This window comes from Silurus meridionalis, chromosome 9 (assembly GCF_014805685.1).
Source record: "Silurus meridionalis isolate SWU-2019-XX chromosome 9, ASM1480568v1, whole genome shotgun sequence".
Taxonomy (NCBI): Eukaryota; Metazoa; Chordata; class Actinopteri; order Siluriformes; family Siluridae; genus Silurus; species Silurus meridionalis.
Genome location: NC_060892.1, coordinates 22,876,155 through 22,899,269, shown reverse-complemented (window position 1 = coordinate 22,899,269; position 23,115 = coordinate 22,876,155). Strand labels below are relative to the sequence as shown.

Genomic DNA, 23,115 nt, shown 5'->3' with positions numbered 1-23,115 from the left:
TGAGACATTTATACATAGAATCCAATGGTCCATTTGTAAACTGCACATTTGTAAATAACATCTGTACGTTAATTTAAACAACATTTCTACTTCTGTATATAGTGCATTATTTAATTGTTTGTTTTACTATTTTGTTATATTATCTCTGTACTTTCTCCTGCACTGGAAGCTCCTAACTCCAAGTCAAATTCCTTGTGTGTGTAAACATACTTGTAATAAAGCTATTTCTGATTCTGATTTCTGATTCTGATTTTGATAAATTATTATATAAATGTAATTTAGCTAGCATACAATGATTGTATATTGTATATTGCAATTATTATTATTTTTGCATGTGATATTACTTTAAATATTTCTACCTAATCACCTGCAACAACCCCTAACAAGAAGGACAAACAATTCAGCGAAATGCACACATATTAACTCTTTATTTGAGGTCTTAGGAAGTTAGGTCATAAATGTATTGCTGGTATTAAGTAGATTTCATAATGTTGTGCTAATGGTAGACAAACTGTATATAAAACATACATTTTTAAAAAATACCAAAAAATCACATACATCGAATACACCTTGTTACCTAGTGGTGTATATGAGTATGGGAGATGAACACCTTTTAATTTATACCTTTATATCATTTTCATATTGAATTTTCGAGCACCGCCTTGGCCCCCGCTGGCTGCTGGGCCGTCCACCTTTCTAAAGGAATACTCCACTGAAAAATTGTTTTTGTGCTGCCCACGTCCACGACTCCAGACAAAGAGAAGCAAGAAGCAGAAGATGACTACTCCCAGAAAAGTTATACAGCCCATTGCTGTAGAGATCAAAATTGTCTTGAGGTCTAAGGTGAACTTCAGGAAGACATGCGTGTCATTCAGATTAGTGTCATTGAGGTCACCAGAATAGGTGCGATTCACCAAAAGACCTGCATCCAAGGCAACCCCACTCACAGTCAATGTGGCAAAGTAAGTGTCATTGCCACCTGCATTGCTTGCAATACATATATACGTTCCACTATCTGTTACTTGAACGAAGTGAATTTTTAACGTGCCCTCTGGTAACACTATGAGACGACCAGTGCTTCTTGTAGTGATGCGACGTCGCTGAGGTGAAATCCAGAAAATGGTTGGAGTCGGTTCTCCGTCTGCTTGGCAAAAAAATGATGCAGCTTGCCCCTCACGTGCGGAGAGCTGCTGTAGCTTTCGGTTGCGTATTTTTGGTCGTTGGCATGTAAAGTGTTCAAGAAGCGCCGAGTCTGAAAAGGCACCCAAGGCTTTACCTTGCACCTCAACAGGTCCAGCACAAACTGGGTACTTGCCGTCAAAGTTAAGCGTCTTGCGACGCTGCAAGACCCATAGCAGTCGACAGTCGCAGAACAGAGGGTTGCCATCAACCCGAAGCATTTCCAGAGTGTTCACAGATTGAAAAGATCCTTCTTCTAGTGTTACTAGCCTGTTGTTGGACAGGTTGAGTAAACGTATTTGCTGCAGACCTCCAAGGCCATAAGGTTGCACGCACATCAACTGGGTTCCCACAAGGTGCAAGTCCTTTAAATTGACCAAATCACGCAATGCCCAAGACTCAAGAACAGAAATGGGGTTGTGCGAGAGATTCAGACTGCCTAAATGGACAAGGTTGCGCAATGCACCAGTTGGAACTGTGGTAATGTTAGTGTTTGTAATGAAAAGCCATGATAAATTGAGGCCTTGGAAACTGTAAGGAGAAATGTACTCTAAAAATGGCCAGTGGTCAATCTCTAGACCCCGCAGGCCACCCAGCTTATGAAAGGTCTGTTCTTCGAATGAGGCAATATTGAGGTAGCGTAGTCGTAGGGACACCAAACCACGGAGATATGAAAGAGCCTGTCCTGAGATAGAGGTCAGGTTGCACCTTTCAATCGTAAGTTCCCTTAGACCAGTCAAGCCCAGGAATGCCTTGTTCGATATATATACCAAATCGTTGTCACCCACCTCCAATTTTTGGAGCCTCTGCAGATCTTGGAAAGTAAAATCCACTAATATAACTAATTTATTTCCACTCAAATCCAAAACTGTGAGATTGGCAAGATGTGAGAAGGCACCCATTGGTACCAGTTTCAAATGGTTGGCACGCAGGCGTAACACACGAAGCTTAAGTAAGCTGGAAAAAGCATTGGGCTCAAGCACACTGATGAGATTCTCACTGAGATCTAAGTCCTCCAAATGTTTGTAGGCTTCCAAGTCACTGTGCTCCACCCAACGCAACTTATTTCTACTCAGGTCTAGGAACCTTGTGTCAGTTGGAATTCCATTGGGAAAAGAATTCAGGTACTTGTTCTGACAATTCACAGACTTTCTCTGGTGTACACAGTTACAGACTTGTGGACAACCTTGGCTATGGCATACAGGAGCTGTGATCTGTAGCAGTAGAAGAACCAACAAGCCCAAGTCAGGATACACAGCCATGCCCTTTTTCTTCTTCACCCAGTTTGGATCAGTGGACAAGATGCCTAGACACAAAGATACTGAGTATATTAACACCATCTAATTTCCCATATTCCATACATATGTTCATATTATAATGGTTGAGAGATTTTTGTGTGAACCTATTTTGAAAGACTGACATCTGCAACACATCTCAAAAAAGTTGGGACAAAGCAACAAAATTCTGGAAAAAGTAAGTGTTATTAAAAATTTTAAAGTTGTAGAAACATTTTGCAACTAATTAGGTTAAATGACAACAGGTCAGTAATATGATTAGGTATAAATAGTGTTAGCAAAAAAAAAGGTACACGTAAACATGATCCAGAAAAATTATCCTGTTTTTAAAAATTTTTTATGTAATATTTAAATGTTTTCTCAGATTTTTGGACCCCAATGAATGTTAATAGCTTTAGTTCTATGTATCATTAATGATCAATTACTGCAAGTTTTATTTAGTAATCTGGTTGGTCCAGATTTGATTCAGCTTCACATTTTGATAAAAAAAATAATTACATCATAGAAGCCAAGTAAAATGTATTGCGAAGTTGAAGACATTTTTAACTTCAATAACTTGAGTACTGTGATAAGTGTATAAAGTTATAAATATAAAGTTTAAAGTTTAGTTTTCTTCAGTGCAAGTCACAATTAAAAACAGAGTGACAAAGCAAGACATTCTCGGTGGCTCTGGGATGATTTGCCAGTCCACATAGAGTCATCAATGAATCGATGTGAATCTAGATTTTGTGTTGTTTTGAAACATTTACTTATTTACTAGTTTTAGGTTTTGATTCAGTTTAAAGTCCCTATTTACTTAAAAGTCCCCATTAACTTATTACCATTGTATATATACCCGTTTTCTGTTTATAATAATAGCAATATATTATGTTCACCGTTCACGTTCTTCTGCAAATCTCTGTGTATAGTAATAGGCATCTGTATATCATGTTTACAGTACATATATATTCATCTGTATATTATTGTTCATAGTACATACATATATTCATCTGTATACTGCATTTATTGTACATATACATCTTTAAATTACTGTTTATAGTACTATATTCCATTCTATTTAACTTATGTAAATCATGTAAAAACTGTATATCCTGCACTTGCTGTTATTGCACTCAAATTGCATTTCGTTGCCTTGTACTTGTACATGTGTAATGACAATAAAGTTGAATCTAATCTAATCTATTTAATGTTTCTTTGTCTGTTTGCTTGTCTGTGTGATTCTTTAATACTTTGTACAGCACTTGTACAGAACTGTATTCAAGATCAATGTTTCATAAATAAATGTGACTGACTGATCTTTTTATTCTGTTCAAGGAAGTGCAAAGGAAGAAACAGGAAGTTAAGGCAGGGCAGAAAAATGCGGCAAAGAATTGCAGCTAATGAATATACAGACCACAAAAATATTATAATTACGTTCATATATATTTATGCTTTATATCGCATGCTGTCATTTAATTTGTTTTAAAATGTAGCGTGACCAGAAAAAAACAAATTTAAGGGGTTCTCTAGTGCTACAATTTGTCTAGTAGTCCAGGGATCATGGTATCCACCTCTGCCTTCTCCCAGAACCAGGGCCAGGTCCAGATGCAGTAACTCAGCTAGTTCAGCTCCCAAATCAGCTCCCACTGTGGCAAAAAAGAATTGGGTTAATGTATTTGTCATAAAATGTTCTGATTTTTTTATTTCTTTTCATGATGTTATGCAAAGATGTAATGCAACAAAACCTTAATGATAAAAGGAAATGTATCCATATAAATTTTACTCATGATTGTTTACTGTGTTCAATAATATGTCATTTTAAATAAATTTCAAGCGAAAAAAAAAATATTTCCATACTACACTATATAGACAAAAGTTTGGGAACACCTGGCCAAGATTTGTATGTGCTTTTTTAAACATATGATCCAACATTTACTGCAGATTTACTTTTACAATAACCTCCACTCTTCTGGGAAGATGTTCTACTAGATTTTGAGAGTTCCTGAGGAGAATTGTGATCAGTCAACCACATGGGTGTTTGTAAAGACAGGTACTAATGTAAGTTAGGTGAGGAGGCCTGGTGCTCAATAGCAACAAACATTTTACAAAGGATTGTTGGTCTGTTTTGCTACCTATTATGTTATACTACACTGGTTAACTATATACATAGTGGTAGACAGTACCAAAATAAATATAATTTGTTACTATACTTAAGTAACTTTTTTTGTTATCTGTACTTTACTGAAGTATTTCCTTTTTTTGTTGAAAATTTTACTTACAACTTTTGTGAAATTAGTTGTTCCTTTTTATTTATATGTGCATAAAAACTTCCAGCAAACATCCAGTTCAGCATCGGTTCAACAGCAAGCAGAACATTTGTAAAGTAATAAATCATAAAAGGACCTCCTGACTCTAACTGGTTACAAAATGCGGCGGACACAACGAGACTTAAGGTGGATAGGCAATGAGTAGAACACCTTCAAGTTTGGGAAAGGCCAGGTGAAGCGTGGAGCAAGCCTCCAAGTGGCTGCCCAAAGCGACCTCTGTGGAGATCTGAGACGGATCAGCAGAGCGGTGATATCAGTAGGTCGGGAGAGCAGGGTGGCGCACACAGACAGGCAGGATGACTAATGTTGGGCAGCCACCCCAGCAGGGCACAGGTGCTAGAGGAACAGCAGTCTTAAAATGTGATCAATGACTAGTTGACGTTTTAAAGTTTGGGCATGATGTGCACTAAGATACTCTGTTGTCTGCTTGAGCCGTGAGCCCGGAAGTGTGCGCCGCGAAACCAGAAATGCCATGAGCCTGGAAGATCCTGACAGTTGCACTTCAAATGAAATCAAAGAAAGCAGGGGACTGGTTCAGAGTAAAGTAGAGATTGCACAGGCATAGATAATAGAAGAAATAAGTAGAGTTCACAAATTAGTGTTGGATGTTATGTTGTCAGTTTACACATTAAACATCCAGTGAACAACAATTTTAAGTAGCATGTCCAGAACTGTCAATTATCTCATCAACCATTCCCTTTAAATTATCATATCAAAAAATACCTATAGAACACATTTATCATAAAGAAAAATGTTGGAATAGAAACTAATGTCAGATCTTCTTCTTCATTCGGCTGCTCCCATTAGGGGGCGCCACAGCAGATCATCCATCTCTATACTACTCTGTCCTCTACATCTGCTTCTTTCAAACCTGCATGTCTTTCCTCACCACATCCATAAACCTCCTCTTTGGTCCTCCTCTTTTCCTCCTTCCTGGTGGCCCCATCCTCAGCATTCTTTTACCAATATACCCCATATCCTTCCTCTGCACATGTCCAAACCATCTCAATCGGGCCTCTCTCAATTTGTCCCCAAAACATCCTACATGCACTGTCCCTTGAATAAACTCATTTCTAATCCTGTCCTGTCCGTAAAAAGTTAGATATTTGACTTTGAAATGTAGTGAAGCTAAAGGAAAAATCACCTCAAATGGTAACACTTTAGTAAGATACAGATACGTGAAAAAGCAACTTAAATACAGTAGCAAATTAAATTAACCTCGTTTCTGTCCATCAATGATGGTAAGTAATGAAGAATATAGAGCTTAGGCACAAGTAGCCAAATCCCCCTTGAAATCCATTATCAAAATGGGAAAGTGGTAGCTTAGTTGTTAAAGTTATTTGTTACTGATCTGAATATCGGAGGTTCAACACCCAGTATTGCCAAGCTGCTACACTTAAGCCCCTTGAGCAGGGCCTTTAACCCTCCTTGCCCAAGGGATACTGTATCATGACTAGCCGTGCACTCTGACTCATTTTAACATCATTGGGATGTGCAAAGAAAGAATTTTACTGTGCTGTAATGTACATGTGATAAGTAAAATAGCTGCCAAAAACGCTTTTGAAAAAGATTGCATTCAAGATTTAACATAGGCGGCGGAAATGGCCAACGTTGAGTGTTCACCAACCCAGACCTTTCATCATGTTCCTCAGGCCATAGTAAACCTTTTCTGAAAGACTGTACTGTAAAAGTAGAACTATATGGGAACACTGGCTTTCTGAGCACAATTTGACTAAGTGTACTGCAAGAAAACAGTGGGAAAAACAGAACTCTTTGTAAAGAGCAACTCATGATATGACTATGTAAAACCACTCAACCACACGCCTGCTAATCAGTTTTTGGAAGGCAGAATACCTTCCTGTTTCTCTAACTGCAGTCCCATGCTTCTATTTAGATAGCTGTGTTTTAATGTGTTTATGAGATGAACAAAAGAGGGGGTGATTCCTTTTATAGTTTTGTTTCTAGTTTCTATTTTACATTTTTCATTCAATCTTTTTTCAATGAATGCAGTTAATCATACAATAAGCACACAATAGCATGTGTCTAGGGGGTACCTCAAAATGTGTAAATGCTTTCACATGCCACAAAGAGATCAGTCCCTATTTGAAACTCTGAAACTCATCTCATCTAAAATGTATTCAGTTCCCTGCTGTAATTCAAGGCATGAGACTATTGGGTTGAGAGATCAGGCTTGAAAGAGACCCCCCTCGATCAATTCTCTCCGTGGTTGGTAATCCAAACACATGACCAGCCTCTCGTTAAACCTTGTATCGGGTAACACTGAGGGCAATCCACTCAACCCATGTCTTTATAACAATCTGGTGGAGTGCAGGAATTGTTATTCAGACAGTAGTTTTCATTAGCAAAAAAAGACAAGCATCCAAGGTTTCTATGCTATAAAAAATAAATGTCAACAGAGCATGTTAAAGATTTTTTATGGTGATGATTTTTAAGATTATTTAATTAATTATGAATGAATGGTAATGGAAAAAGACTTGGCTTTGGTTTTACCACAAAAACGCACTCCAAATGTGGCAACTAAAGACTTGCTTTGCAACAACTGACATCTAGTGTAAATATGGGGAAAATAATTGTCAGTAATATAAGGAAACCCTGGGAGACCTGGAAGCTTCATTTATTAAAAAAGGAGGAACTTAATTATTAATGACATCATTGTATTCAACATATGGGACACTTGGCTGAGTGCCAGTGTGTGCTATTCTCTACTAGTACCTTAGCCAAGAGCAGAACATAAAGGCATTGAAGCAGGAGAAAAATGTAATGTTGTTCATTGTAGATTTATCAGTCTGACAGCTGACAAAGATCAAACTTTCCAGCAATTTTTTTAAAATAAACATCTAAGGTCTTGCCCCTTTCAGAAGATTGCATTCATCATTTTACCTCTTATGAATTGAATAGATTCTTTCAAGTAAATTAGATCACTTTTAACAGTGAACATTGTCACAACAGAGGCTTTACATAGAGAAAATACAAGTGTAATCAAGAAGTGTATCCCTATTAGTATCCCCCTATAATGGGAAGTGGTAGCTCTGTGGTATCTGCTTGGAAGGTCAGTGGTTTAAGCTTCAGTATCGCCAAGCTTCCAGTTAAGAACCCAGGTAAGGACTAAGTCTGGTTCCTCTCAAGGTTTCTTTCAGTTCTAGTTACTACAGGTCTGCACATGTTCCTTATTCTTAAAAACCAGTACCAGCACACTCCTTCTCCATTCCTCAGGCAGCTTCTCACCTTCCAAAATCCTGTTGAAAAATCTGGTTTAAAAACTCCACTGCCATCTCTCCTAAACATCTCCATGCTTCTACTGGTATGTCATCTGGTCCAACCGACTTTACACTCTTCATCCTCTTAACCTCTGCTCTCACTTCCTCCTTACTAACCTATCCACTTACTGCTTTACCAACTCCACATCATCCAACCTTCTTTGTCTCTGATTTTTCTCATTCATCAGCTGCTCAAAATACTCCCTCCACCTTCTCAACACACTCTCCTCACTAGTCATCAAATTTCCATCTCCATCCTTTATTGCTCTTTATTGCAGCACATCCTTCTCAGCTCGGTCTCTCTGCCTGGCCAATCGGTATAAATCCTTTTCTCCCTCCTTAGTGTCCAACTTCTCATACAGCTCCTCATATGCCTTTTCCTTGGCTTTCGCCACATCCCTCTTTACCTGCTGCCGCATCTCCTTGTACTACTGCCTACTTTTCTCATCACTCTGTCGATCCCAATTCTTTTTTGCCAACCTCTTTCTCCTTATGCTTTCCTGCACATCTTTATTCCACCACCACATCTCTTTGTCTTGCTTTCTATTTCCAGAAGTCACACCAAGTACCTTTCTAGCTGTCTCCCTTATCACTTCTGCAGTAGTTGCCCAATCATCCAACACTAAATGTTGAGCTCAGTAGCTCCTACTTTTATACCAAAGACTGTTGAAAGAACATTTACTTATAATCTTATACTCCAGTGCTCATGTTAGTTCCCACTTTCCAGTGTTCTGTATTGTTGAAAGATTTATGATCAAACTCTTGATGTCACCCAAATGAGGATGGGTTCCCCTTTTGAGTCTGGTTCCTCTCAAGGTTTCTTCCTCATAACATCTAAGGGAGTTTTTCCTTGCCACAGTCGCCATGGCTTGCTCATCAGGGATAAATGCATACCATTCACCTTGACTGTCGATTTCTGTAAAGCTGCTTTGAGACAATGTCTGTTGTGAAAAGCTATATACAAATAAACTTGACTTGACTTGACCTCTTTACCACCACCGAGCCCCTGTCAGACCTCTTCCCTGAATCTCACACTACAGTCTTCCTTCTTTAGTTTCCACCATCTTATTCTTCTTTCAGTATTCACTCTCCTCCTCTTCTGCTTCACCTCCAAAACCATCCTACAGACCAACATCCGATGCTGTTTAGTTACACTGTCCCCTGCCAACACCTTACAGTCTCCAATCTCCTTCAGGTTGCATCTCCTACATAGAACATAGTCTACCAGTGTGCAACTATCTCCACTCTTATACGTCACCCTATGATCCTCCTTCTTCTTAAAATAAGTGTTTACCACTGCCATTTCTATCCTTTTAGCAAAATCTTCCACCATCTGCCCTTCCACATTCCTCTCCTTAAAGCCATACCTACCCATAACTTCCTCATCACCTCTGTTCCCTTCACCTACATGTCTATTATAGTCTGCCCCAATCCCCAATCTTTCATTCCCAGGTACAACTTCATCTAACTCACTCCAGAATTTCTCCTTCTCCTCCATTACACTTGTGGAGCATAAGCACTGATGACATTTATCATCATCCCTTCAACTTCCAGCTTCCAGCTAAACACCTCTAATATTTCTGGCCTTACTCCCTTTCCACTTGGTCTCCTGAACACACAACATATGTACCTTTCTCCTCTCCATTATATCAGCCATCTCTCTCCCTTTATCAATCATAGTACCAACATTTAAAGTGCCCACCCAAACCTTCACTCTCCTACACTTCTCCTTGTCCTGCTGCTGTTGTGTTAGGAAGGGCATCCAGCGTAAAAACATGTGCCAAATCAAACATGCGGATGATCTGCTGTGGCGACCCCTAATGGGAGAAGCCGAAAGAAAGAAAGGAAAGCCATGATTCAGTGCAGAGGGTTAAGAGACAAAGGGTAGCAGCTTGGCAATACTGGGACATGAACATCCAACCTTCCGAACAGTAACCCAGAGGCTTAACCACTGAGCTACCCCTTCTTTTATTAGGGGGGATTTCAGTTTGGATATATTTATACCTATACACTGACCAGGCATAACTTTATGGCCACTGATCATGCATAACATTATGACCACCTGCCTAATATTGTGTTGGTCCCCATTTTGCTGCCAAAACACTCCTGACCAGTTGAGCATTAACAGCATTTACTGGGAATTGGCCAAAACTAAATTATTGGTATAGTAAGAGTAATGTCTCTATTCTGTAAAATGACAAACAAACTACTTATTTTGATTTTGGTGAGCTAAAAAGTAAAAATTAGTTTTCATGCAACTGTGGAAATTGGGGAAAAACCCACCATGACCACTCAAGCCACAGTTGGGTTTTTTTTTGCACGTTACCTGGCAACAATTTTGAGTTACAAGCAGCCCTTAATGCACTTTGGTAACCCACATAACTTTCTATTACAAGGTGCAAGCCAGCGAGGAAGAATGGAGATTCTACAGTTTGATGAATATCCTTGGCAAATGGCCACTATCAAGAGATTTATTTTGAATGTGTTTTTGGTGTAATCAAAAGCCATCTCCGGTCAAACACTGAATTATAGCTTGTTACGGAAATACAGCAAGCCACTGGTGATCTATATCTGACCTCAGACTAAGCAGAGGACTGAATTATAGCAATGATACAAAGCCAGCTGGTTCTTTAAAAAGCCTACATTATTCGTCTCATTAACACTGCAGTCGTTATGTAAATAATGTTATGATTTGGTATGGATTTACAAAAAACCCACAGCAATTGCTAAAAATTTAACGGTCACCTCAAACAAATGGGTATTTTTCTTTACTTCAAGATAAACTGATCCCAAACATCCCAAAAAGTGAAAAGGTCCTATTGTCCAATCCATAGGATCTTTTCATTGGTGGCATTTTGGCACATGCACTTATTCAGAGCAACTTACAGCTGAGCAGATGAGGTATAAGGGCCTTCCTCACGCGCCAAACAGTGGCACTGTGGTAATGCTGGAATTTGAACTCATGACCTTCATTGAGTTTTAGTGGGCACACATTTTGTCTAATCAGAATTTTTGTAACAAATATTTGCTAGCCAACTCTCGCATTCAGAGCATAGGTATAAAGGTTGTGATGCATCGATTAAAAATATTGTCCATCGGATACAAGTTTGCAATATATTTATATATAATTATAAGTAGATGTGCTATACTTTTATTATTTAGAAAGTGACCAATAATTTGTGACCACTATTTTCTATGTAGAATAATTTGTCCTCGCTAAACTTTTTCTCGATTGTGTAATGGGCCATGCGTTAGAAGTCAGAAGGCACTTAAGTAAATGTATAATTTGCTGTCAATCTGAACCAATGAAATAAAAGCAAACTCTCATAATAATCTCAATCTTTTTTACCCTAAGTATGCGCTACATATAGTTTTTTCTAAATAGCGTTGAGTATACAGTGCACAGCTGTCTTTTGATATTATCTGTTAATTTTTTTTGTTTTATTTTTACCTATTTTCTAAATTGATTTTTGAACTGAAATAACACCTTGAGTGTTCACTGAGGCGTTTTTGGTCAATTGAACTTGCTGGATTGTAATCCATCTAGTCTTTATCTTCATTCTCTCAGTGTATTTATATATTTCTATTTTAGACTGTCGTTCTCTGCAGAACAAACCACCCCACGGCGAGCTGGCACCGCATTGTGTAATATTTCAAGTGCCTCTGCTGCTCCACAGGACAGTGTTGGTGCATGGGGTTTTAAGGACGTGATGAGCAGAACTGTTGCGATATAAAAGTTTGCATAGGAAAAGAAAAAAGCAACAATTATTTTCATAATTTTTGGCTGTCAGACTAAATTTTCTGAAATCCCAATTTTTCAAAATTTATCTAACCGTTTGATCAACAAATACACATTTACATTTGGTATGTAAGCTTGCCAAGAGTTGGCTAACAAATATATTTTAATATATATATATATATTACAAATAATGGGCAAATTTTATAGCTATTAAAGCTCAGTAAATTCAACCACTGCATTAATGTCCTAGAATAGCTGTACCTTCTGACTGCAATGTCATATTTCTACAAACATTAGAATACAATCCCAACAATCATAAAATAGATACTCAGAGGTCAAGTGTCAAAGAACCACCAGTCACGCCTCCCACCAACGCTCAACACTCTTGCTCAGCCTCTTCCTCCTACTAATCACCTAAACCTGTCCTCCATTTACCCGTCCCCTTCATAAGGTTCCTCTTCCTTCATTGGCGGTCAGATCGTACCATAGATCATCCGGACTACCTACCACACTTACGACACAAGTTTCCCATGCTCCTAGCTACACTTCGGGTGCAGCACGATTTAGTTAAATTATTAGTTTCCTGCATTGTCGTTTCCTACTCTCTGGTATTTGCATATTCAAGATAAAAAAACGACACCCTGTTTTACTCCTGGTTCCTGGCGCCTGGTCTAGCCTGCATTGGGGAGTGGTAGCTCAGTGGTTAAGGTGCTGGGTTGCCGCTCGGAAGGTCGGGGGTTCAAGCCCCGGTATTGGCAAGCTGCCACTCTTGGGCGCTTGAGCAAGGCCCTTAACCCTCTGTGCTCCAGGGATGCTCTGACCCCAGTTTTTGAGCAAGCTGGGATATGCCAAGAACAAATTTCACTGTGCTATAATGTATATTTGACAAATAAATGCTATTCTATCAAGACCCTAATATCATAGCAATTTACCCATAAGAAAATCTACATGTATCCCAATATCAGAAATTTTAAGACAATAATATGTAATATCTTTTGTTGCCTTGTAATTACTTATACCATAATAATAAGTCAATATGCATATGTTATTTCTATTTTATAAAAAATAAATAAATAAAATAATAATAATAAAAAAAAAAATAAATAAATATAGATAGATAGATAGATAGATAGATAGATAGATAGATAGATAGATAGATAGATAGATAGATAGATAGATAGATGATAGATAGATAGAAAGAAAGAAAAGAAAAGAATGCCTGGCACATCAAAAACCACAGAAAGTGAAGTGCAAATGCCCCACTGTGCTTAGTTTCAGTTCATATTCAGATATTCTGGTATTTTTGGTCAGCACCACACATACGGTTTAAATGGCAAACTAATGTTTTGTTAGTGATGCTAAATATAGGACCAAGTACATGCATTTTAGCAAGTCAGGATTCTGCTGATTCTGAGTTGGTACTGTAATATCCTCTGAACACACACTTACACACACTTAGTGCTGTGCTGGTGAAATTGTACGGACTGATACAAAAGTGCAGCAAAACAAGAAGAGTGTGAAAAGTTTCACATCACCATCTTCCTGGTTACAGTAGTGTCTTGCCGCATACGAGCTCTAAAATGCAAGCTGTTCTGATCGGCTACTGCTCACACAGACGAAGTGAACCAGTGAATTTTTCCACTGCAGAAATGAGTAGAAAACTAGTTCCACAATGACAAACACCTTCTCCAACACCTTCCTATTTAAAATAACATTAAATATGAATATGTAATTGATTAATAATGGATTTTACTCGTGGTTTTTTTTCATGGTTTTGCTATTCACAGTCTAATCACTAAATTTGGAGACAAAGAGTCCAGAGATTAGAAAAATCCTTAAAAGCAATTCAGGAGTCAGTACCTTATTTGGACAGAATGTGTCAGAATACTCTTAAACACTCAGACGCTGGACTCACACCATTTCTGTGAGAACCATTTAAGGTACTGGCAGTTGGCAAGTGGATAAGCAACAATTAAACAAACCTGGGAGACGGTACACACATTTATCTCCGAAGAGCAATTAGACAACAAAAAGACTCTACAGACGAATGACCTCATTCTCAGCTCCAAACTGGACAGATGGTCTGGTTCTCATCCCGAAACCTCAAAGTGCAAATTGCCATCTAAAAATCCCATACCTCATGTCACGTCTTGTCTGAGTCTGATACCATGATCTTTATTATTATATGTATGATGTATGATCCTTGCTGTGCTTTTATAGTTTTGCCTTTAGGATTTCTCTATGGGCCAAATTGTCATTTCTGTTGTTTTGACCATTGGTTGTTTATTGGATTTGAGCTTCCAGATTGTAAAAAAGCCACTAATTTGCAGTTAAATATTATTGATTTTATTGTGTAATGACTGATTTGTTTTGAGATGTGCGCCCTCTGCAGGACTTAAGAAAGGTTTAAAGGTCCAGGTGTGGCTGGATAGAGTGTGGCCTACTGGGAGCACATGGTATTTAGACCTTACCTTATGTCAAGTCATGTAAAGTAAGATTTTATTGCCATCTCAGCCATGTACCGTTGGTACAGTACACAGTAAAATAGAGCTACCACTAAGACCACTGAGACCAGAGATGGCAAAAGTACACACATCCTTCACTCAAGTAGAAGTACAGACACCTATATTTTAAGCACTGCCTACATTTTTTCACTCAAGTTAAAGTAAATAAGTTTGGGCTCTGTCATGTACTTTCGTAAAAAGTACCCATTACTACTGCCTGTTTTAGTGTCATGCTGGTAACTGGACCTCACATCATATTAATATATTAATACAAAAGAATTAAAAATTTTGTTATCTAATGAATGTATCCAGGCTGAACATCCACCATATAGAACACAAGCAGAAAAAAGATGATGATGATGATCAAGTGATGTTCCAAGATGGCGCCACAGATGGCTGCCTTGGCGCGGAGCTGTCCTGTCTTGTGTCTTTCATGTACAGTCATTTTTACCAGCGCTGAACTGCTGAACATTCGGCAGAACACACCACACAATCTTTTACTGTTTTTTTACTATTTTGACGTTTTGCTAGACAGTGTAGTTGGCGGAGTGGCGGCGCTTTAAAATGCTTTAAGACATGTTTTTTAAGCGTGGAAATCAAGCTGGCGCGTTGGTCAGGCTCCGACAGCGCAGCTTTAGAACTGCGTTGCCTAGCATCTCCACTCTCTAGCTAACAAATAAGATTCTTTTGCTCTCCCGGTCAAACAAGGACTTTTTTTAACTCTGCTGCTCTGTGTTTCATTGAAACCTGGTTGAATGAAGCCATTCCGGACAGCGTGTTACATCTGCTTGACTTCCAGCTGTTTAGAGCGTACCGCGACACAGAATGGGTGGGGAGGCGGTGGGACAAGCTTCTACATTAATGAATGGTGGTGTACAGAACATCAAATGTCAGCCTTTCTACTCGCCACGGGGGTTTACCTCGTTCATTCTGGTAAGTGTTTACATTCCTCCGCAAGCGTGAGTGAAAGCAGTGATGCAACAGCAATCGCAGACTCTGAGCAAAACAGACTCTGCGTTAATCCTTCTCAGGGACTTCCATAAAGCAAACCTCACATAGAAACTTTTAAAATTCAAATAGCATATTACATGCCCTACGAAACACAAAAACATTTTGGACCACTGCTACACCACAATAAAGGATGCATATCGCTCTATCTGCAGAGCTGCTTATGGACTCTATTGGTTCATTTTCTCCCTACATACAGGCAAAAACATAAATCTGCTAAACCTGTAGTAAGGACCGCAAAAAGATGGACCAATGAAACAGAGCAGAGATTACAAGCCTGTTTTGAGTGCACTGATTGGAGTGTTTTTAAAGCTTCTGCCTTTAATCTGGATGATCTCAGAGACTCTGTACCATCTGATATCATTTTCTGTGAGGATGAAGGCATTCCTAGGACTCATTTAACATACAATAACGATAAGCCATGGCTCACAGCAAGACTCAGAAAGCTTCGTCAGGACAAAGAGGATGCCTACAGGAATGGAGACAGTATCTTGTATAATCAGACCAGGAACACACTAACAAAGAAGATTAGAGTGGCAAAGAGGAGCTACTCTAAAAAGCTGGAAAATCAGTTTTCAGCCAACAACCCTGCTTCAATGTGGAAAGGCCTGAAAGGCATCACAAGCTACAAGACACCATCCCCCAGCTCTGTAGGGAATCAACAACTGGTTGTTGACCTGAATGAGTTTTACTGTAGATTTGAAACTCCCGGTTTCACACCTCACCCATCCTGACCATCTCACCACTCAATCATCACCACTTAAAGCAGCCCCCCCTCACTGTTCTTCAGATCAGTAAAGATGATGTGCATCAGGACTTCAAGAAAAAATAAGGAAAGCACCAGGACCAGATGGAGTTTCACCGGCCTGTTTAAGAACCTATGTAGACCAGCTGGCGTCCATCTTTTCACAGATCTTGAAAGATCACTTGAACTGTGTGAATTGCCTGACTGCCTCCATTGTTTTATAAAGTCCAACAGAGGATGTACTTTCTATGCCAGCTGAGGAACTTTAACCTGCCACAGGAGTTGCTCAAACAGTTCTACTCAGCCATCATCGAGTCTGTCCTGTGCACTTCAATAACCTTCTGGTTTGGTCCCAGCTACAATATCAGACATCATAAGACTAAGAGGACAACTGAAACAATTGAAAGGATTATTGGTGCTCCCCTGCCCACTCTACAGGAACTGTAAACATCCAGAGTGTGAAATAGGGCTTCAAAAATCACCCTGGATCCCTCACATCCAAGCCAAATGGCAGACGCCATTTACCAAGTACCAAGAAAAGTTTCTTCCCCAGCCAATCTACCTCATTAACACTTAAAAGCTCTCCCCAATATGCAATAAAACAAAACATATGTGCAATACCACTTTTTCTAATCTAAATCTGTACTTTGTGCAATAATACTCTTTATTTATTTTTTAGAAAAAAAATGTGCAATAACTTAAAAAAAAAAAATTATTTTGCTTTTTTATTTTTATTTCACTTTTAAAAATGTGCAACTGGAAGCCTCTGTCACCAAAACAAATTCCTTGTAAGTGCAAACACACTTGACAATGAAGCTCCTTCTGATTCTGATTCTGATCAGGAATGTCTCTGTTCACATGTCACAGTCATCACTGACTCCCTCTGTCTCATCCACGTTAACCCCATACCTCTAGGTTGATGGGTTGAAAACGGTGCACCATGAAAAGAAAAAATATTCATGTCCCCAAATAGATTCAATATTACATATACATATTACATACATAGTACATATATCTGTGTAAAACATTTAATGAGTGAAAGTAAAAAGTTGTCCAAAAAATAAATTAAAATACTGATACCAGAAAAAGTTCAGTACAGTAACTAAGTATTTGTCCTCTGTCGAAGACCAAGGTGCTACAAGGTTCTACTTGTTTGTGCTTTTTTAAATATTTCTGACACTAACAATTAGGAAATTCACCTAAAGCATTGTGGACAATTGGGTTTTTGAACAAATGAAGCATCTAATAGCTCCACAGACCCAAGATGTGGCTAATGATTTGTCATTACAGATTGTGTTCTTGTTGTGAATGAACAGACTGGTGTTAAATCCCTCTGCTCATTGATCCTTATCCTTCTTCCAAATCTATACTGTTAAATATTAAAATGTAGGTCCACCATTTTCCTTAAAAAAACACAAAACAATTCATTAAACAAACTTACCAAGTTAGCTTTTCTCTGCAGTGTGTTTGTATTCATTGGGATGTTTAGATTTTACACAATTATTTCTATAGTTTGCATGAATATTGTGTGCCGAAAAGACTGAGGGAAAATAAATGACCCATGCCATTTCTAATAGGTACACTATATGGACAAACGTATTGGGACACCTGACGTTCCCAGCAATATGTGGGTCTTTCCCAAACTGATATCGCAAAGCTGAAGGAACACAGTTGCATAGGGTGTATTTAGATGTGGTAGTATGAAATTTTCCCTTCACTTGAACTTGGAGACATAAACCTGTTCAAGCATGACAATGCCACTGTGCACAAATAAAAATCCATGAAGATATGCTTTGCATGGGTTGGAGTGAAAGATCTCCTGCATTAGAGTTTTGACCTCAACCGTATTTAACACCTTTGGGGTGAATTGGAACACTGACTGCACCTCAGGCCTCCTTACCTCACCTACCTCAGTGTTTGACTTGACTAACACCCTTGTGGCTGATTAATGCAAATCTCCACAAGCAAACTCCAAAATCTAGTGAAACATGTTTCCAGAGGAGTGGAGGGAAATATAAGAGCAAATTAGGGCTAAATGTGGAATGTAATGCTCGAAAATCCATCTGTCTGTAAACCTTTGGCAATACAGTGTAAGTCGGGCAAGTTCAAGTCACATACACATACATACAGAGTACGTCAAGCAGTGAAATGCTTGACGCGCCATCTTGGTATTCACGCAAGCATTCAGAAGTCATTTTAGACAGAAGTACCCAAACCTTTTCCTATGAAGGGCCAAAAATCTAACTTGATTGGGGGCCAGGGGGCTGAAATGCTACATTCTTCCAAAATGTATTATATTATAATAATATTTGCCATGGTTCACCTCATTTATGATTTCAAAATGTTTAGAAATCAATAAATTCAATGAGACTTACAGTATAATGAGAACAACCCATGTATAGTTCAATGCCCAATACATAAGCTGTAGGAAAAACAGCCATATGCTTGCAATATCAATGACCTCTAATGAGAGGCATAAATAAGAGCTGCTCCTTATTTTTTTTTAAAAGTTTGCCGAATTGGGTTGTAACTGACTTACTGACAAAGGTTTTATGTAAGTGAGGGTCAGTCAGTTTGCTTCTTAGTTTACACTTGTTTAAATTCAACAGACTGAAAGGCGACTCCCAGAGGGAGGTACTGACAATGATTCTGCACCTTAAAAAAATTAAAGATCTGTGTCTGTCAGGAAACACGGGTGACTAGGTGAGTGGAGACTGGATAGATGGAAGGGAGGACCCAAATGCAGACAGTGCAGAAGCAGAGCAAAACAGGGGTCAGGAACACCGTGTGCCCAGAGCATCCTGACAGTGGCAATGCCATTCTTTCAATAATTTGCCCCTCTTCTCATATAAGGCATAATGGGCCAAATCAAAGGTCTCATGACATTAAACTGGAGCCTATCATAAATGTTTACCCACGATTCGACTTTGCTACTACTCCAGCTAGGCATGGTCAGCAGTGTGTGGTTATAAACTCACTTCCTCATGTACGGGAATGAAGTGGTAGGTCACGTTCTATGTGTAGAGCACTGGTGTGGGTCATGAGTGTACGTCTTTCTTAACGTCATTATCTCTTCTATGGCATGCAGAGTTTGTTAGGGCTTGAAATGGCTGTATGATCTGAAAACCGTGACAATGACGGGCACGAATTATACAAGTTCGCCTTAATATTCGCAAATATTATGAAGAACTCAATTAAGGCAACATGGAATTAGCAACACCACAAGCATATCATTTCTGAGCAAGACATGGCAGAGTAACAATAAGAGTTCAGGTTGTGTAAAGAGATTTGTGATTGCAGACTGTTTCCAGTCGCGATCAAGTGATTTCGAGCAGGAACATGGGTAACTGGAACCTCAGGTTATGCCAGCTTGACAAAACCTAAAACTTTCTTTCGGCCTCTCCCATTAGGGGTCGCCACAGCAGATCATCCATATTCATGATCCGCATGTTTGAACACTGGATGCCCTTCCTAACACAACCCTCCCCATTTATCCGGGCTTGGGACCGGCACTAAGAGTGCACTGGCTTGTGCAACCCTAATGGCTGGGGTAGGTTCCCTGACCGGTGATAGAACCCGGGCCGCAGCTGGGAGAGCGCCGCATCCTAACCACTAGACCACCAGGGACAAAACCTACAGCTGGAAATAATTGCAATGATAATAAACTGTATTACTGAGTTGACTATTGAAACAAAAAAGGGTTTTACTTTTACTTTACTTCTTTTATTGGTTTGATCATTTAAAATCTTTTAGCTAGTAGCTGATTCCTGTTTTAGACCCACATCCTACCTGAATATGATTCAAACTTTTGCAACAGTACTGGCCAACTTTTTTTGGTTTTTATTGCGCACCATCAGCTAATATTTTCTTTTCTGATTTTTCACTTATTAACCCGGGTGTATTGTTTTAAAGCAGGTTAGATGTAAGCTAGTAGACGGCTAGCGATACTTGCTAGTCATTTGGTTACATGTGAGGTGGGGGAGAAAAACAACAACTCCATATTCTCTTTCAAACCTAGCATGGTGTATTGCGTTCTCATGAGACAAAATGAATTATTTATATGCCCAGCTAAATTACCTTGTCTGCTTTTTGTCAGTGTTTTGGCAGAGAGTCAGTGACAAGGTCATGGTCTTGCAATGTAATATTAATGGAAGACAGAACCTTTGAATTTGGCATTCGGGCCAGTAATGTGGCGATAGTATGAATCATATTCAATTAGTCAGGAATCAGCTCCTTGGTAAATATTTCAAATGACCAAACCAATTTAGGATAAAAGTAAATTAAAAACAGATAACAGTATATTATAGTTTTTCTCAGTTGCTTTGGAGCGTTTCTCAGATCAGAAATGAAATTCTCAAAACTACTTGTTCAACCTCTACATCATTTAGTCATTTGTGCTCATCAAAAGAAAAACAGTTCTTGTTGCTTTGATCAAATTGCGAATGTTTGTGTACATGCATTTATTTGATTATGTACAAGTGTCTGTTGTTTCCTACATTATCAGTTGTTTATGTCATGATGATCAAAATATATTATACTGGTTTCACCTGAATAGTTTTAACCCCCAAAACATCTCAGCATCGGTTCATTGCATAAGTCATTGAATGCAAAATGGTTAGTTGTCATCATCTGTCATCTAAAAGTTCTTTTAAACTTTATTTCGTAAATGTGATTTGAATTGATAAATTGTGCAGATGAATCTTGAATGTGACAATGAAGGCGAGTGTATGGCATCAGATCAACCAATAATCAACTGGTTCTCTAAAACAGGTCAAAGGTGAATCTCATGAACCTTCAATTGGAGAGTGTATACAGACAGAGCAAAACAAAGAATTATAAATTCTGAAAATTGATGAACAACTAAGAAACATACGAACACTTGTATAATACAATTCAATGTAATTCATTTGTATTTGTATTTGTATTTTAACAATGAACATTGTCTCAAAGCAGCTTTACACAGATAATGTGGTGATTAAAAGTGAATATGTTCTTTATAAGAACAGTAAAAGTGTAAATCCTGTCTGGTCTTTTGCAATCAATATAAAATAAATATGCAATTAAATCATTTTAATTCATAGATACCAAACAGAAGGAAGCCAAATTTTGTGCATTTTCAGCCACTGTGATCCAAACCATAGTTTATAGTCAAACCATAGTCAAGAAATTCTGAAACTGTGCACCATTATACTGACAACATGCCTAAACATTTTGATGATTTTGTTTGTGAACAATGAGGAAGTGACTTTTCATTCTGATGGGAATGACATGTACTACTTAGTTTTAAGAGATGAACTAAGGATTTTAAAAAAGTGCAAGCTTTTGCAAGAAATCCAATGATTTGTGCTGTTTGTATTAATTGTTTTGAGAATGCACGTACTGGTTTGCAAATATTAAGAATGATTTGAGAAATGCTCCAAAGCAACTGAGAAAAACTGTATCACTCTCGGCTTTGATAATCCACTCAATAATACAGTTTTTTATTATTGCAACCATTTTCAGCTGTAAGTTTTGTCATGCCTGGCATAACCTGGGGACCCTGTTACCCCCATGCTCAAAATCACTTGATCGCTAATGAAAACAATATGTCTGCAATCACAACTCACTTCACACAATGCAAATTCTTACTGTTATTCTGTCAAGTCTTGCTCAAGAATGGCATGCTTGTGGTGAGGCTAATCTCTTGTTGCCTGTACTGAGTTCTGCTTATTATTTGCCTATTAAGGCGAACTTGTCTAGCTGGTGCCTGTCATAGTTTTCAGAGCAGACAGACATTTCAACCACTACCAATCCCATGCTTTAGAAAAGGTACTGATGCCGAGAAAGCTGTACATTAGGGATGTGCATGTCTATAACCGAGGCTGATACAATTGGCATCTAAATGCATAGCCAGCAATATGATACATTAAAGATACCTATGAAGCAGCTACCAATGCGATGAGATACGATTCATCACTATTATTATTTGATACTACACAATGCGATTTAATGCAATATGATGCAATGGAAAAGTATGATGCTCTGCAATTCAATATGGTACAGTTCTATTATTTCTTTGATTCAGTCAGACAGCAAATCATCAATTTACTTGAATGTCTTATAAATTCTAACGCATGGTCCTTTTATAAACAGGCCTTTATAGTGCAAAAAAAATAAAACTTTCTTTCGGCTTCTCCTGTTTGGGGTCGCCACAGCGGATCCTCCGCACGTTTGATTTGGCACATGTTTTTACGCTGGATGCCCTTCCTAACGCAACCCTCCCCAATTTATCCGGGCTTGGGACCGGCACTGAGAGTGGCTGGGGATGGTTCCCTGACCAGGGATCGAACACGGGTCGCAGCGGTGAGAACACTGCATCTTAACCACTAGACCACCAGGGGACCGTTATAGTGCAAAAAAATATAAGATAAAAAAAAAACAGACTTCTTTTCCTTGTCTGTCTCCAGGAACATGCAGCTCTACCTCTGCCATGTTAATCTCTATTCTTTGTGACTCTCAGGGCATGACTCGGTCTCCGTAGTGATGTAATACGCCATATTCATGTAGTAGCAGTGGTGCTGAGAGAATGCACTTGAGGAACAGTTTAGCAAATAGAAAGAGATTGTCACAAATAATTGGTCACTTTGCAATAATAATAATAGTAATATATAATTATATATAAATATATAATTTTGTATTGATGCAAATATGTTAAAAAAACATCTCAACAAGTGCCAACTCATACTGAATCGATGCAAATCGGTGAATCTTACCTGATGACCCACATCATGTTCTATCACTGTGATTTTTCAGTTCATTCTCGTACATAAGGATGTTTATATATTTCCAAACACTCCCGGCCATGCATATACAGGAAGCTGATAAATAGAAAAATCATGGATAACCTTGAATGGGTCCTATTCCGTGTAACGTCAAGCATCTCATCATATTTAACTGACAATTAACAATTCTTATGCTTTATATATGGTGCTATGATATAATGGCAGACAAAATCAAAAGGTTAAAAAAAATTTATATAAAACACATTTCTAAGCTATAAAGGCAACACTTTTATTGATATT

The 23,115-nt window shown here is 38.5% G+C and overlaps 1 protein-coding gene across 2 annotated transcripts in view; it reads right to left on the bottom strand.

Annotated features, from left to right (window-relative positions):
* Window positions 1-345: 345 nt before the first annotated feature.
* The window catches only part of lingo3a (leucine rich repeat and Ig domain containing 3a), a 36,747-nt gene continuing 13,977 nt past the window's right edge, over window positions 346-23,115 (bottom strand). For both annotated transcript variants that reach the window (XM_046856997.1, XM_046856996.1), the window contains exons 2-3: window positions 4,025-4,099; window positions 346-2,485 (exon numbers count right to left, since the gene is read on the bottom strand). In XM_046856997.1, coding sequence (XP_046712953.1) covers window positions 627-2,441 — 1,815 coding nt within the window. In that variant the 5' untranslated portion in view covers window positions 2,442-2,485; window positions 4,025-4,099 and the 3' untranslated portion in view covers window positions 346-626. The remainder of the gene's footprint in view (window positions 2,486-4,024; window positions 4,100-23,115) is intronic.